This window comes from Diadema setosum, chromosome 1 (assembly GCF_964275005.1).
Source record: "Diadema setosum chromosome 1, eeDiaSeto1, whole genome shotgun sequence".
NCBI classification, from domain to species: Eukaryota; Metazoa; Echinodermata; class Echinoidea; order Diadematoida; family Diadematidae; genus Diadema; species Diadema setosum.
In genome coordinates this window covers 17,388,324-17,402,145 of record NC_092685.1, presented here as the reverse complement: position 1 = coordinate 17,402,145, position 13,822 = coordinate 17,388,324, and the positions used below count along the sequence as shown (strand labels likewise).

Here is a 13,822-nt window from a genome sequence, read left to right as displayed (position 1 = left end):
TACTCATGAAGCAATTTCAGGGAAATTACCTCAGATCCCTGAAAAGTACTTTAGTCTGGGCTGAATTTCATTATCCTGCTGGGGATGAAAATTTTTTCCCCTCCCTCTCTTTACTGCAGATCAAAATCAAAATCAGTTGAATCGTCCAGATGATATGAGATCTTTTGTGACCTGATACAGATTTTGCGCAATTATATATAATTACTAGCATTCGATAGCATGAAACGGTTCCTCTATTTTCTAAGATCATTGTAAATACCACTGTCCATTATACGATGTATTAGTGTTGTTAGACTGTTAGTGTAGTAAATGACACATAGTTTATTGTATCGACAAGAATACATGTACCTCAATATGTCGCATTGACATGCGTAATTCTCTCTAGTAACTCCTTAAATCCATTTTATTATACTCTTACTCTCTTTTTACGCGTGGTTCTCTCTAAAATTTAGCTATTTAAATCCATTTTATTACTCTCTCTGTTTCTTTCTCTCTTTCTTTATCCCTCTCTCTCCCTCTGTTTTGTTTGACATTTGTCATAGATGTATTTGCTTTGGCTGCATTCATACAAGCATATACAAATCCCTTAAAGTCTTGAAATTTCATCCAGCATTTACTAGTAAACAATAGTTTTTATACACCACATTTAACAACGCATAATTGGTACAGTTATGATTGCGTTTTATTTGTTAATTGTACTTATTGATGTGTCCGTGTTATTGAACATTTACAGCTGTGTAATAAAGTATAGAGGCATGAGTACAATGACACAATCTGTGTGGCAGTGTATTATGGCATGTGTATCAAAACACAAAATGAATAAATCATTTGCAATCATATGCAGTGGTTCATGGAGCCTATTGTCAATACTTGAATCACATTTCATTTTCAACTTTTCTTTCATTCAATAACAGCATTCAAGAATATGTTCCATTAAGAGTCATATTCAGCTAATCAAAATAACATTCTATTCAATACATCACAATCACAGGGAACACTGAAAAAAAGAAAAGAAATCAACCGTAGATCAACCTGCTTATTTTTCTCTTTGATTCTAAGTTATCATATACAAAATGATGGTTTCTAACTTATCGATGATAGAATCCCACGAAAAAAATGACAAGGACGGAATAAAACAAACAATTTTCATCTGACAACTTACAGTCGACCTCTTCATTTCAAAAGTGGGATTGATTTGTGATATGCTGTTTGATAGTTTGATATCATTACAAGATGAATGACCACAACATAATATTACGTAAAGGTAATCAGAACGAAGCTGAAAAGATAAATGGATCGTGAAGGTTTATGCCCTGTATTATGAAGACAAAAAATACAAACGTGGAATTGTTTCGACTGTTTCATCTGTGGTAATGTGATTTCAGGGTATGGCAAAAAATTTAGGTTGATACAAGTCATTGCGCGGGATAAATGAAACAGCAAATGAAAACATGGAGAACCTGTCTTAACCAATCGAGGTGGTCTACAAACTACAAAGTGTTGTGAGTTGATTTGGATCAATCACTTTGCACTACCAGATGGTCAATTGGACCTCAAACAAAGCACAAAGTGCATCGGAGCTGATGGAGATAAGAAAGAATTATGAAAAACGTGTCCATCTTCACATAAAAAATCGTAGACTGTACATCGCAGGGGCGGTGCAAGGGGGGGGGGGGGGGCTCGGACCTCCTACTTTTTTTCCCCATTATACATAGAAATATGGTCCAACCCCTTGGCCCCCACTTGTTTGTTTGTTTTGGGTTTTTTATACCCCGGAAGTGGCACCAAAATGATATCTAAACTGCCCCCCCCCCTCCCCACACACACACACACCTGCATTTTCCATTATACATAGAAATATGGTCCAACCCCTTGGCCCCCAACTTTTTTTCTTTTTTTTTATACCCCGGAAATGCCACCAAATATCTAAACTACCCCCCCCCCCCCACACACACACACACACACCTGCTGCATCTCATTGAATGAGATGTAAATGATTAATGAGATGTAAATGATTAATGTAATGGCACTGTTTTCGTTTCGTGTAGTTTTTTGGCTTGCCGTTTGTCGGTTTGAAATATTTAAATTATACAGTCAAGCTGAAGACATTACCATACTTGAGCATATGAAGTCTGTATAGAGTAACAACACTCCATGATGTTTTAATATATACAGTAGTTGTATAAATATTCGTCTGCAAATATCTATCCTATAATGATTTCGTTTTCCTCTCAAGCCAGTCAAATTGAGCTCTTGAACCTTAGTAAAGTTGGGTTTTGTTTTTTTTTTTGTCTCTCTTTTGATAAACGTTATTATGTATCGCTTTGTTTTTCTATTACTAGCATTCGATAGCATGAAACGGTTCCTCTATTTTCTAAGATCATTGTAAATACCACTGTTCATGATACAATGTATTAATGTTGTTAGACTTTTAGGATAGTAAATGACACATAGATCATTGTATCGACAAGAATACATGTACCTCAATATCATGTCGCATTGACATGCGTAATTCTCTCTAGAATCTATAACTCCTTAAATCCATTTTATCATACTCTTACTCTCTTTTTACGCGTGGTTCTCTCTAAAATTTAGCTACTTACATCCATTTTATTACTCTCTCTGTTTCTTTCTCTCTTTCTCTCTCTCTCTCTCTGTTTTGTTTGACATTTTGTCATATATTTTGCTTTGGCTGCATTCATACAAGCATATACAAATCACTTAAAGTCTTGAAATTTCATCCAGCGGCATTTACCGGTGAACAGTACTTTTTATACATACCACATTCAACAAAGCAAAGTTGGTACAATTTTGATTGCGTTTTTATTTAGCTTTACTTCTTAATGAGTCCGTGTTATTGAACATTAATAGCTGTGAATAAAGTGGAGGCATGAGTATAATTACAAAATCTGTGTGGTAGTATATTATGTGTATCATAATCCAGACTGTACAAACCATCCTCAAATCTATATGGTGGTTCATGTAAAGTATATTGTCAACATTTGAATCACTCTCTGCTGTACTATACATTTAATGTTCAACTTTTCTTATGTATTGAATACGAATATTCAAGAATTTATTCCATTAAAAGTCATATTCAGCTAATCACATCTATTCATGAAAATGCCACTGAAAAAAGAAATTAACTGCAGATCAAAACAAATGAACCGTATAGATCAATCTGCTTATTTTTCATTTTAGTTTCAAGTAATTACAATAATGGTTTTTTAATTCATCTACGAAATCTGCTTGAGTCTCTCAGGAAAATAATGACAAAATATATGGACGGAACAAAACAATCTTAATCTGACAACCAACTTACAGCTGACTTCACCATTTCAGAAGTGGGATTGATTTGTGATTGCTGTTTGATAGTTACTTTGATATCATTACAAGTCAAGATGAATGACCACAACATTAAAAAGATACACGGATCGTGAACGTTCATGCCTTGTATCATGAGGACAAACATACAAACGTGGAATTACTACGTTGCTTTAAATCGTATTTTGTTGCATGCCTTGTATACACGCTGTTTCGACTGTTTCAAAGTTCATCTGTGGTAAGTGATTTCAGGGTATGGGTAAAATACAGGTTGATACAAGTTTCTATAGTCATTGCACGGGGAACATGTAAATGAAACACTGAATGAAAACATGGGGAACCTGTTTTAACTAATCGAGGCGGTCTGCAAAGTGTTGTGAGTTGATTTGGAACAATTATTTTGCACTATCAGATGGACCGCTGAACCTCAAACAAAGCACCAAGTGTATCGGAGCTGGAGATAAGATAGTATTGTGAAAACACACAGGATCCAACCACTTGCCAACCCCACCACCTGTGACCCCCCCCCCCTTTTTTTCTTTTATCCCGGAAGTGGAACCAGAAAAACGTGTGGTTGAGCTTTTTTTTTTTTTTTTTTTGCTTGCTTGTCAGCCGATTAACCCCGAAAGCACAAGAAAATTGCGCTGAAGGCCCCCTTCCTTTGTTTTTGTTTTTTTTTTTTGTGTGTGTGTTTTGCTTGTGAGCTGATGAAACCCGGAAGTGGCACCAAAAATCTTAACTGCCCCCACCACCTCCACTTTTAAATATGCAGCGCCGGCCCTGCATCGACCCCGAGGGACCGGGGCGACCAAGCTAGAAACGGTACTTTGAGCGAAGAACAAAAGTAACGTACTTTTTTTTTTTTCTTTCTATATCATGTCAACCTACTGGCACGTTTATTTTTCGAGTAAAAATAATGAGAATATAGAAACAACGTTAAATGTTAGTACTTCTTCCGCTGCTGCGTAAATAAAGTATGGGCCTATGTTATGCAATCTGCGAGGGACATTAAGTAAGATAAGACAGTAATATATTAGTTCTCTGAACGAAAGCTTTCTGAATTACTGAAGAGAACGAAACCGCCACTTAATCATTGTCACATGAGCACTGCTGTACAAGCACTATATATTCGTTAACTTGAACAGAGTATAAAATGAAACGAGCAGACTGGTGGACGTGGCATTAAATCGGACCTAAGAAACTAAGAACCTGGCACAAGCAGCTAAGGGTATTATCATTAAAACTCGTGCGCCTGATAGTGAAGAAGTGGATTTACTCCACGTCAAAATGCATGCCGCACAAATTCAAATGATTTGTACCTTAGTTAGAAGGGGGAAATGATTATGACAATATTCATGATTTTATTTTTGTTGTCAGTCAAATTGGGCTGTCTGTATTATGGTGATCTTTGCATTAAAAAAATAGTGGAAGTAGCTCACAGCCATGTGAGCTCAATGTGGACAGGTTAGACACGGAATGTAGGGCAGAGTTTGCAAAAACAACGTGGCAGGGCGTGTGCAGGGTGCACTAACTTATTATTATCAAGCACACTTATAAGTTTCGTAAGTGCACATTGCACATTTCTCTTACCCAAAACTGAATACCAGGTAATTGTGATTTTCCTCTCTATATGCCTTTTGATAAGGTTTCTTCATGTTTCGAAAGTTTAGCTGGTGAATTAATTTGCAAAGGTTTTTATTTCTCTTTTTTTTTAATTTGGTCACACATAATTTCTCAATACTTTCTTTTTCTTCGTCTTTAACTAATGGTCTCCAAAACTTTTTATAGGCTGCTAACTTTGAGGTGCATGGTGCCCATCAAGCGATGAGAGGATTCCCATCACATCCACTCGCCTGGACCGCATCAGTGCATAAATTCTCATTCATGAGCCAAAAACATGATCATGTTACAACATAGCAGTCATGATCTTTGCTTGCTCGGCCTCTTGACAATAGTTATGAACATTGAACTTTGCTCTCAGGAGTCTTGGTGGTACCAGGCGAGGTTCTCGAAAGAGAATAACAGTGAAAAAAAAAAAGCCGCCACAATTACCGGCAAGTCAATTATTAGGGGTTATCCTTGTCTACCATGTATAGGTTGGTATTGTTTGACTTAGACACACCCACTGTAAAGTTCATTTTGCACAGAATCTTTACGCAGGCAACTCTCTTGACACCACAAACATCAGCAGTTTAACCAACACAAGCACCTTGACATTTCACGATAAAGCTCCCTCCTAAATCACTGTCGACCAGTTTTGAAAAGGGTATCTCACAGCGATTGCAAGAGAAGTCTAACACTCTCCCCTTCATCCTGAATTATGGCTGCCCTCGGCAAGCTCTCGATCCAACATTTTCCTGTCCTCCTTACTCTATACTTGCACATAGCAAGTGGTCAATATTCCTACCCCTCAGTCTTCAACGACCCTGATCGTGACACCCTAATCACCGGTATATTTCCTTCGGATTTTGCCTGGGGTTCTTCGACCTCTGCCTACCAGATAGAAGGTGGATGGAACGAGGACGGTAAAGGAGAGAGTATTTGGGACACGTTTGTCCACACTCCTGGTAATATCATCAACGACGATACGGGAGACGTAGCCTGCGACAGCTACCACAAATATGCCGAGGATGTCCAGCTCGTCAAAGCCATCGGTCTATCGCACTACCGCTTCTCCATCTCCTGGCCGCGTGTTCTTCCCGACGGGACGATCTCCAACATCAACCAGGCCGGTCTTGATTACTACTCAAACCTGATAGACGAGCTGATAGCGAACGGCATCGAACCGGTAGTGACGCTGTATCACTGGGACTTGCCTCAAGTTTTGCAAGACGTCTACGGTGGCTGGGAGAATGAAACAATGGTTGATCTCTTCAACGACTATGCTGATCTCTGTTTTCATACGTATGGATCACGGGTAAAAGAAACGACGAAGTGTTTAAAGCGGGGCACATTTTCCACTTCCATAGTGTATAGTTTTATAATATACATAGGCCTATCTGTATAAAGTTATCGCAACGAGGTCTCCCGTTAAGATGACATCATACCTAACCAAAACAAAACTGGGGGGGGGGGGGTATTGTCGTCGACAAAGAACCATATTTCACAAATTACTGTGATATTTATCTACTTTGTTCTCTGATAAGTTATTAAAAAAAAAAAAAAAACTCCAAACTGAGCACAATGAAGCAGGCATGTCTATGCATCGATCCCTATATAACTTACTGATAAAAGAAAAATAAACAGAGCAATGAAGAACTGACCAGCCGCGATCATATCGTAGATAGCATACCCAAGACTGTGAGATGTATGGGAAACTCCAAAGCTTATTAATTCATAGTGGTATATAGATTTCTCAAAACATTTACACCAAACCAAATTATTGTTCTTGGTGACTAAAATAGTGTCTGTCATCTTTGCACATCACTTCAACAGTTACAACGACCAGGTCGGAAGAGAGACAAAATTTGAAATTTCATGAATTTTCAACATAGGAGTTAAAGGAAACCCAAACCCAAAGAGAATGTGGATTGAGTGAAAGCAGCAACATTAGTCACATCAGTGAAAGTTTGAGGAAAATTGGACAATCGATGCAAAAGTTATGAATTTCTAAAGTTTTGGTGTTGGAACCGCTGGATGAGGGGACTACTAGAGGTTATGACGTATGTGTGGACAACAATATAAAAAAAATATAAAGGAAATTCCACAAAAATTCACTTTTCTAGCATAATGAAAGAGCCCTTGACTAACCGCTTTCAGAAAGCTGGGGGAATAATTGCTACCCTTAACAGTTAATCAGTAGGCCTATCAAGTTGATGGTATGTGTAATTTTCATGAAAATGAATTTTTGTGGGATTCTCTTCATATTTTCTTTATATTGTTGTCCACACATACGTTATCTAGTAGTAGTCTCCTCATCCAGTGGTTCCAACACCAAAACTTTAAAAATTCTTAAAATGATATTTGTAATGAAGCGACTGTTGAGAGCGAGATGCGCACACAACGTCCCGTTGAAATAAAATGCGTAAATGGATATCTTAACATAGAGAAAATGAACTACAATGCAAAATCATGGAAATCGGGAAATCGCTGTTCTCCGTCATGGAACTTCGAATTGTTAATGCCTGGTTTTCATTTCATGAAAAATAATTGTTACACATAAAGGTCAAGCTTTGGATCACAATCAACGAACCCTACATGATGGCATGGCTTGGATATGGCACTACGATTCTGGCCCCAGGTATCAACGATCCTGGATTCGCCCCCTACAGAGCGGCTCACGTAATCCTCAAAGCTCACGCGAAAGCTTACCACACGTATCGGGACAACTACTACCCTAGGTACGGGGGCAAGGTGTCCATCACTCTAAGCTCAGACTGGGGAGAGCCGGAGGACCGGAACGACGCGTCCGACGTAGCCGCCGCAAACAGATACATGCAGTTTTCCACAGGGTGGTAAGTTTGAATCGATAGGATAAAGCAAAGAAAACAAAAAAAGAAAAAAAATCCAGCAATGGGTAGACATGGTTTAAGCCTAAGTTAGTGTCGACGGATCCTGTTGAGGTTCTCAATGATCATAGATACAAACTATCTCAAGCAAAGATCAAATCTATTAGTAATTTCTTGTTTTCGATTTTTGTGGACACTGCCATAATTGCCGCAGGTTCGCTCACGTGATTTACAAGAACGGTGACTACCCGGATGTGATGAAGTGGCAGGTCGGTAACAAGAGTCTGGCTCAAGGCCTGAACGAGTCTCGTCTGCCGGAGTTCACCGAGGAGGAAAAGGAGTTCAACAGGGGAACTGGCGACTTCTTTGGTCTCAACTCGTATTCTGCTGGTCTGTGCAAGGAGCAGATCAATACTGGAGAACCGAATTTCGAGGAAGATCAAGTGAGTACAGCAACATGCATTCTTACCAGTCAAGATGGGCAGGGGGAAGCAAGGGGGACAGTTGTTGGGATTTATGAGTGGATCATTTTATTCCTTTGGGCTATGTGGGCATACAGAGATGACACTAACAACACTGTCCTTACCAGACAGGCTTACCTCTTATCAAGGGTTTTCGTCTTTTGACGCTAAATAATAATGACATCGTTTGCCGTTTACCATTTGCTTTTGTACTTTATTTTCTTGTGCTTATTTGATTGTTGCTGAAAACACAACACGTTCTTCTTCATCCTTATACTAACGTTCTTTTTTTCCCCTTTTACATTCTTGCGCTTCTCTGATCTGCCCCTATCCACGGCAGATCCTTCAGCACGTTTAACGGTCTTCGTCTTTCTCTATTTCAGTTCTCGATACGGTTTCTTCTTCTGTGGTTGCCCAGTTCTGTTATAGTTCTTCATGACAATGAGCGAGGTTTCATGATTAAGAAAATTACTTCCGCTTCCAAGGATGTTTTATTTGAAAGCTTTGGAAGCAAACTACCATTTACCCAACGACTGGCAATATCATGGCGCTAAAAATCAGCGTTATTCGGCGTGGGGGCGCCCAAATTAAATCAGTGTTTAAAGTTACATGTTACATGTCCGTTACAGGACGTTTACCGATACCAACCGGACAACTGGCCAACGTCGGGGTCAGAATGGCTCCGCCCAGCACCCTGGGGTTTGAGGAATGTTCTCAACTGGATCAAAGAAGAGTATGACGACATACCCATCTACATCACCGAGAACGGCGTCTCTACTCCAGATGAATACAATCTCAATGATGAGAGCAGAACCACATACTACAACGCCTACATCAATGAGGTTTTGAAAGGTGAATGAATTAGGAAACTATGCTTTCTTTTTTTTTTCAACATTCTGAACGACGAACAGTGGATTGCCATGATCACCGATCATTCCATGATACAATACTCTACACAATTAAATATGGTCACAGATCTGTTTATAATTATGATTGTGTGTACTATTTGTCTACCCTCGTTTTGTTTCGTTGGCATTTACTTTGTTATCCATCTGTTTATTACATTCTGCGGCGTGTGGGTTTATGTCTGCGTTATCGTTTATTCAGTCACACTGTACATGTATAATGTTTGTTTGACGATTTGTCGCTTTGTAGCGTACTATACTTCAACTTTGAATGAATGTAATCCGCAGGGGCCGTTTTCAGCATCCCTCTCCATTTCAAAATAAGTTACGGCAAATTTTTCTTTCGTGGTTCAATTATTATCACAGAATGCCCGGGCATTATATTATCATTAATTGCATGCACTTGACGATTACCAGGTATTGTCTTTTAATAACACACACAGACGACCAATACAAAACAAGTGAAGTAATAGTTTTTGGGACCCGCCAAGGAAGTAATGAGAGGATGATAATATCAAAACCAATGAAAGAAGTATGCTGTAAGGTGGTACAACGAATGCACTAACATTCAAAATAAAACGCTGTTCTAAACCGGGAAAAGTATAATTTTAAATATGTGTTTTAAAATTATCGTTTATCAAAGACGTGAAAGTCTTCTACTGATCCTATTCAAAGCAGTATCGATTCCACTCTTAATAGTTTTATCACTCGATTCAATGGCGCTCTAAAAATAATCTTTCGAGAGTAACGAAGAAAACAAAAGGAAAGGATCTTTAAAGGAGAATTCCGGACAAATTAAAAGTTAGTCTGAAAAGGAAGAGTAAAACTTCACCATTGCAGCAATGAAAATTTGGTCAAAATCGGATTAAAATTGAAGAACTTATAAAATGTTAAAGATTTGCTACGTTTTTCAAACAATTCTCAAATAGCTGATATGAATATACAAATTAGTGAGCTGACGTCATCATTTCCACAATTCTCTATTGATCGTGCACAAGAAAAAAAGATGACCAAGATTTAATTCTCTTGATATAAAAGGGTAAACTCCAAAAATAATGATCAGCTAGATGCGGGAATTGAGACTTGGGAATACGTGTAATTTCATCTAAACCAAACCAAACTATATAAAAAAAAGAGCAATATTCCAAGATTTAATGTACAAACTATATAGCAAGCTGTAAGGTGATGACATTATTTTCATATTGGCTGTTCAAGATCGGTTTCGTCAGAATTAGCGATATTTCACAAATTCATTACTTCCCGGAGTTTCACCCGAATCAATCAAATTTTCGATGTGCTCGCAAAAAATTCACTTTTTCTTTTCTGACTAACTTTGTCTGGTACGGAATCCCCATTTAACTAGTATATGGCTCATTTTTGTAGGTTTTAATTATAATTCTTAGTTTGTTTGTTTTTTGCACACTCGTTTTAATTCCGTTTCATGGACTTCTCTGATCTTCCTTAAATACAAAGCTTATAAACATGATGGTGTGAACGTTGTCGGGTATTTCGCCTGGACATTACTGGATAACTTTGAGTGGGCATCCGGCTACACCATGCGCTTCGGACTACACTACGTCGACTTCGAGGATCCTGACCGACCACGGACTCGCAAAGAATCGGCAGACTGGCTGACTCGCCTCGTGGCCGACAACGGTTTTTCCCACACTACTCGAACCCATGGCTCATGGCTTGCCGTGTGTCTGTTTGCGTTGATTTATAAGCTGGTTGCATAAACCAACTGATGCAATTATCATACAATCCGCTCCAATTATAACAAACACGGTTATAACGAAATTCTACGAACATCGAAGTAAAAAGTAACTTTATAAACTTTACTGTTTGCCTATAGCGAAAGAAAAGAGGACTTTGTTATAACGGGAGTCGCCTGTAGACAATATTCTGTAGGGGCCCGTTGCACAAAAGTTACAATTATGGTAACTTTGCCATCCAATGGTAACTACCATGGCAACAATACTCAACAGCCAATCACAATCAAGAATTCCATGGAAGTTACCACTGGATGGTAAAGTTACCATAACAGTAACTTTTATGCAACGGGCCCCTGGATACGTTATTGTAGCACGAGTATTCCTCGGCTGTGATTCTAGTCTGCCTCTATGTTCCCATACATTCTTATAGACAAACTTTATTGGTACATCCGCAGTCAACGTCATTTGAATGGTTAATATCATTGCAGCGTCTTTATGGTTTTTGTCGGCTTATGCCTCACTGTCTGTTAGTTTGCAATGATGTACATAGAAGTTGATGACAGAAACCCAATTACGGTAGAATTTTTGGCACAGTATAGGAATATGTAGGGGAGAGCGGGGTGAATTGGGACGCGGGTCAGGTGGGACACGTTCTCTGAATCAAAAACTGTTCAACCAATCAGCGATTGGCTTACATCTACAATAAGCCCCTAGCAATCATACATCACACTAAGAAAGCCATGCAGTTCGGCAAATTCTAAGTATGTATAAATTGCTATTAAAAATTTTCCCCAAAATATAATATACTTTTTAAAATCAGGTTAATTAACCTGTTGTCGTTGTATTCATGATTTCAAGGGCACAATTTAAGCAGGCGGTGAGCCTTATTAATAAAAAATGCCTGCATGGTTACTGAGTAGTCCTACATATTCATGTATATATGTCATGTGAGGGACAGTTGGGACAACGTGTCCCATTCGTCCCTCATAATACCATTACACTGTACATGTATTTGGAATTCATACAAAACAAACAGACATATTAAGATGAAAATTGAATCAAACAGTATTTATTACCCAAATTCACAGTTGATGTACTCCGAAAAGAAAATGCAAAGACCAATAAAGATAATGGAGATACAGCAGGCCTAAGTTTATATCTACAGATGTATTAACTACTGGGCATAATTTGTTAAGGAAACAAAAGCAGTTCAGATTTTCAAACATGTTGTTCAAACTTGTTTTGTTGAAATAAAGATCACTTTAAAGCATGTTTGACTGTTTTCATTACCAATGTTTCAATACGCCTTCCAACTTTGACATTTCTATAGGATGTCCCACTTTACCCCCACCGTCCCATTTCTCCCTTGCCGTTGTCCCACTTTACCCACGGTTGGGTCAACTTCTCCCCCAAAATAAGGTTTTTTCTTTTCATTAACTGCAGAAAATTGAGAACAGTGCAACCCACAGCTTATGGCTTTTTATGTAACCTACCATATGAACCTTCATGCAAGCCCGAAAGGAAATGCAATCATCTCTTCTATAAAAAGATATAAGAAGAAAATCGGCGAACTTGAAATAATGTCCCACCGCTCTCCCCTACCTAAGTTAACAATATGACATCATTGTATGTAAAGTGGATTTTTAATGTTTTGTGCCGGCTTATGACTTGCTGTTAGTTTGCAATGATGTAGAAGTTAGTGGCAGAAACCCAACTACGGTAGAATTTTTGGCACAGTATAGGAATATGTACCCTAGTTAACAATATGACATCATTGTATGTAAAGTGTATTTTTTTATGTTTTGTGCCAGCTTATGACTTGCTGTTAGTTTGCAATGATGTAGAAGTTACTGGCAGAAACCCACCTGTGGCAGAATTTTCGACACATAAGAATACCGTAAGTAGGCAATATGACATCATCTTATGAAAAGTCTGCATTTGCAATGCAAATCTGTCTTCTAAGTTTCAATGGTTACTTACTATGAAAACTTCTGGATTTCCTTCAATCAGTGTAATTGAATCGCTTAAGTCCTTCCAAGGACAACATACACATTGTGTTATTGCAAACCACTATTCCTCCTTACTTCTAACCTTAATTGTTGGTAAGTATGTTTTACCCAGTATTCAGTCTGACCTCGATTATCCGGCCCCCTCTTATCTGGACTCCTTTATTCTCCGGATGCCTCCTAGCAGTGAAGAAGAAACCCACACACACACACATACATACATACATACACACAAACACACAGACACACAAATGTGATTTCAAACACAATTACAACTCCTAGAAAACTCACACAATTTACTTATATTTCCTACAGAAACATGTTATGAATTTCATAGTAAAAGGTATCAATTTCATGACAGTGATTTTAGTAGGTTCGCACAAATTACACTACTGTTCTGGTGTATACTACCTACGAAGCTATACCACAGGGTCGGCAGCCTACTTGCACTCGTGGATATACATAACATTGTTTCTCCCATATCTGGTCAAATCGCTTTTCTGGACATGGCCAAATAACAGAGGTTGGACTGTACATGTAAATCATCCTTCTGTAACCATCTATGGCAAGCAACCACATTGTATGAAAACAATTGTATTTGCAATAAGAGCATTTGAAACTAAGATGTGCATTCCCATTGCTGAATATAACATTTCATGGTATACACGAAGTAGGTTTAGAGAGCATCTTTGTTTTTCAAGCCTAATTAAATTGCTTATGGAACTGAGTCTTTTCACTAATTTGGTTACTCTTCTCTAACAACTGAGTACAGCTCTGTCCCCCTACAGCAAAATCGATTGATTTGTCTATCAAGGATGCTTTGATTATGGATGAATTTGTGTGTTCATTTTTCTATTATTCTTCCCACAGACATGTAGGGCCTACTATTTACTAGAAACAGCTGCTCAAATTTCTCATATTACTACATAACGTTCTATAATAAACATGGCAAACGAAATTCTTGTT

General features: G+C 38.3%; 1 protein-coding gene across 1 annotated transcript; it reads left to right on the top strand.

Moving 5' to 3' along the window:
* The first annotated feature begins 5,644 nt into the window (after positions 1–5,644).
* LOC140237456 (cytosolic beta-glucosidase-like) lies at positions 5,645–10,874 on the top strand. The gene is made up of 5 exons (XM_072317385.1): positions 5,645–6,241; positions 7,489–7,778; positions 7,987–8,215; positions 8,863–9,085; positions 10,612–10,874. The coding sequence occupies exons 1-5, from the start codon at positions 5,645–5,647 to the stop codon at positions 10,872–10,874; spliced, it is 1,602 nt and encodes a 533-aa protein (XP_072173486.1).
* Positions 10,875–13,822: the final 2,948 nt, after the last annotated feature.